The sequence below is a fragment of the Monosiga brevicollis genome, genomic scaffold (assembly GCF_000002865.3).
Source record: "Monosiga brevicollis MX1 MONBRscaffold_224 genomic scaffold, whole genome shotgun sequence".
Taxonomy (NCBI): Eukaryota; class Choanoflagellata; order Craspedida; family Salpingoecidae; genus Monosiga; species Monosiga brevicollis.
This window is the reverse complement of record NW_001865182.1, coordinates 1-3,045: the sequence shown is the minus strand read 5'-3', so window position 1 is coordinate 3,045 and position 3,045 is coordinate 1. Positions and strand designations below refer to the sequence as shown.

At 57.1% G+C, this 3,045-nt stretch overlaps 1 protein-coding gene across 1 annotated transcript; it reads left to right on the top strand.

The window, feature by feature from the left end:
• Window positions 1-100: 100 nt before the first annotated feature.
• MONBRDRAFT_13203 (uncharacterized protein) lies at window positions 101-2,997 on the top strand (the record flags this gene model as incomplete). The annotated part of the gene is made up of 3 exons (XM_001751098.1): window positions 101-719; window positions 821-1,858; window positions 1,960-2,997. Coding segments are annotated over 3 exons (2,695 nt in total), but the record flags the coding sequence as incomplete, so codon positions are not given.
• Between the last annotated feature and the right edge of the window lie 48 nt (window positions 2,998-3,045).

Here is a 3,045-nt window from a genome sequence, read left to right as displayed (position 1 = left end):
TACTACTACTACTAGTACTACTACTACTACTACTACTGCTGCTGCTACTACTACTACTACTCAAAGTACAACCACAACGCCTGCAGCCTCCCTACAAGGCATGTGGCTGTTTGAGGCAGGCACAGGCACCACAGCCTTTGACTCTTCAACTTACCAGCGAAACGGCCTCCTCCGTGGTGGTGCCGCTTTCACCCCGGATGCGCGCATTGGTACCTATGCCCTTGCCCTGGACGCAGGCACCACATCCCATGTCACCCTGCCCTGCGTCGGTCTCTCTAGCTCGGGCGAGACACGAGCACTCTGGCTCAAGTCAGACGCCACGCTTCAGGCCATGTCGCTTCTGTCATATGGTCACTCGGCTGTTGGTGGTGTCATGAGCTATGAGTTCCGCCTGGTCCAGGGCTGCCCTCAAGTCTTTGTTTACGATGGCTTCTCACAGCAGATTGTGGGTGGGCCTGGCGTGGTGGCCCCCGTCAATGATGGTCAGTGGCATCATGTTGCCTACACACTCAGCGTCGATGGTCAGGCCAACATCTACGTGGATGGTGCCCCAGTGGCCTCTGCCACAGACTTGGACCTGGCTGGTCTCGTCTTGCTCGATGCCATTGACATTGGTCGTCGCAGCGTTGGCACTTCGAGCGCTCTCTACTTTAACGGCCGTCTCGACAATGTCCTGCTGGAGCACCGCGAGCTTTCTGAAGCTGAGATTATGGCGCTTGGTATGTGATTTGGGATTCGCTTGCTCTGCTTGCTCTGCTTGCTCTGCTTCTCTTACCTTTCTTTTCTCCTGTTGCGCGTGCTCACCTTCCCTCCACGATAGCCTTCCCTCCCACGACAACGACCACCATTCCTACCACCTCAACGGCTGATCTCACCACCACCACCACCACCACCACCACCACCGCTACGACAACCGCCGCTCCCGTAACCACGACTGAGAGCACCACCACCACCACTGCTCCCGACGGCAGCGGGGATGGAAGCACCACCACCGCGCCCCCCACATCGACCACGGGCTCAGCCACCATGACCACCACTGGCCCAACTCTTTCATCGCCCCCTTCAACATCAACCGCCACCACCACCCAGACTACCACCACCAACACACCTACTACTACTACTACTACTACTACTACTACTACTACTACTACTACTACTACTACTACTACTACTACTGCTGCTGCTACTACTACTACTACTCAAAGTACAACCACAACGCCTGCAGCCTCCCTACAAGGCATGTGGCTGTTTGAGGCAGGCACAGGCACCACAGCCTTTGACTCTTCAACTTACCAGCGAAACGGCCTCCTCCGTGGTGGTGCCGCTTTCACCCCGGATGCGCGCATTGGTACCTATGCCCTTGCCCTGGACGCAGGCACCACATCCCATGTCACCCTGCCCTGCGTCGGTCTCTCTAGCTCGGGCGAGACACGAGCACTCTGGCTCAAGTCAGACGCCACGCTTCAGGCCATGTCGCTTCTGTCATATGGTCACTCGGCTGTTGGTGGTGTCATGAGCTATGAGTTCCGCCTGGTCCAGGGCTGCCCTCAAGTCTTTGTTTACGATGGCTTCTCACAGCAGATTGTGGGTGGGCCTGGCGTGGTGGCCCCCGTCAATGATGGTCAGTGGCATCATGTTGCCTACACACTCAGCGTCGATGGTCAGGCCAACATCTACGTGGATGGTGCCCCAGTGGCCTCTGCCACAGACTTGGACCTGGCTGGTCTCGTCTTGCTCGATGCCATTGACATTGGTCGTCGCAGCGTTGGCACTTCGAGCGCTCTCTACTTTAACGGCCGTCTCGACAATGTCCTGCTGGAGCACCGCGAGCTTTCTGAAGCTGAGATTATGGCGCTTGGTATGTGATTTGGGATTCGCTTGCTCTGCTTGCTCTGCTTGCTCTGCTTCTCTTACCTTTCTTTTCTCCTGTTGCGCGTGCTCACCTTCCCTCCACGATAGCCTTCCCTCCCACGACAACGACCACCATTCCTACCACCTCAACGGCTGATCTCACCACCACCACCACCACCACCACCACCACCGCTACGACAACCGCCGCTCCCGTAACCACGACTGAGAGCACCACCACCACCACTGCTCCCGACGGCAGCGGGGATGGAAGCACCACCACCGCGCCCCCCACATCGACCACGGGCTCAGCCACCATGACCACCACTGGCCCAACTCTTTCATCGCCCCCTTCAACATCAACCGCCACCACCACCCAGACTACCACCACCAACACACCTACTACTACTACTACTACTACTACTACTACTACTACTACTACTACTACTACTACTACTACTACTACTGCTGCTGCTACTACTACTACTACTCAAAGTACAACCACAACGCCTGCAGCCTCCCTACAAGGCATGTGGCTGTTTGAGGCAGGCACAGGCACCACAGCCTTTGACTCTTCAACTTACCAGCGAAACGGCCTCCTCCGTGGTGGTGCCGCTTTCACCCCGGATGCGCGCATTGGTACCTATGCCCTTGCCCTGGACGCAGGCACCACATCCCATGTCACCCTGCCCTGCGTCGGTCTCTCTAGCTCGGGCGAGACACGAGCACTCTGGCTCAAGTCAGACGCCACGCTTCAGGCCATGTCGCTTCTGTCATATGGTCACTCGGCTGTTGGTGGTGTCATGAGCTATGAGTTCCGCCTGGTCCAGGGCTGCCCTCAAGTCTTTGTTTACGATGGCTTCTCACAGCAGATTGTGGGTGGGCCTGGCGTGGTGGCCCCCGTCAATGATGGTCAGTGGCATCATGTTGCCTACACACTCAGCGTCGATGGTCAGGCCAACATCTACGTGGATGGTGCCCCAGTGGCCTCTGCCACAGACTTGGACCTGGCTGGTCTCGTCTTGCTCGATGCCATTGACATTGGTCGTCGCAGCGTTGGCACTTCGAGCGCTCTCTACTTTAACGGCCGTCTCGACAATGTCCTGCTGGAGCACCGCGAGCTTTCTGAAGCTGAGATTATGGCGCTTGGTATGTGATTTGGGATTCGCTTGCTCTGCTTGCTCTGCTTGCTCTGCT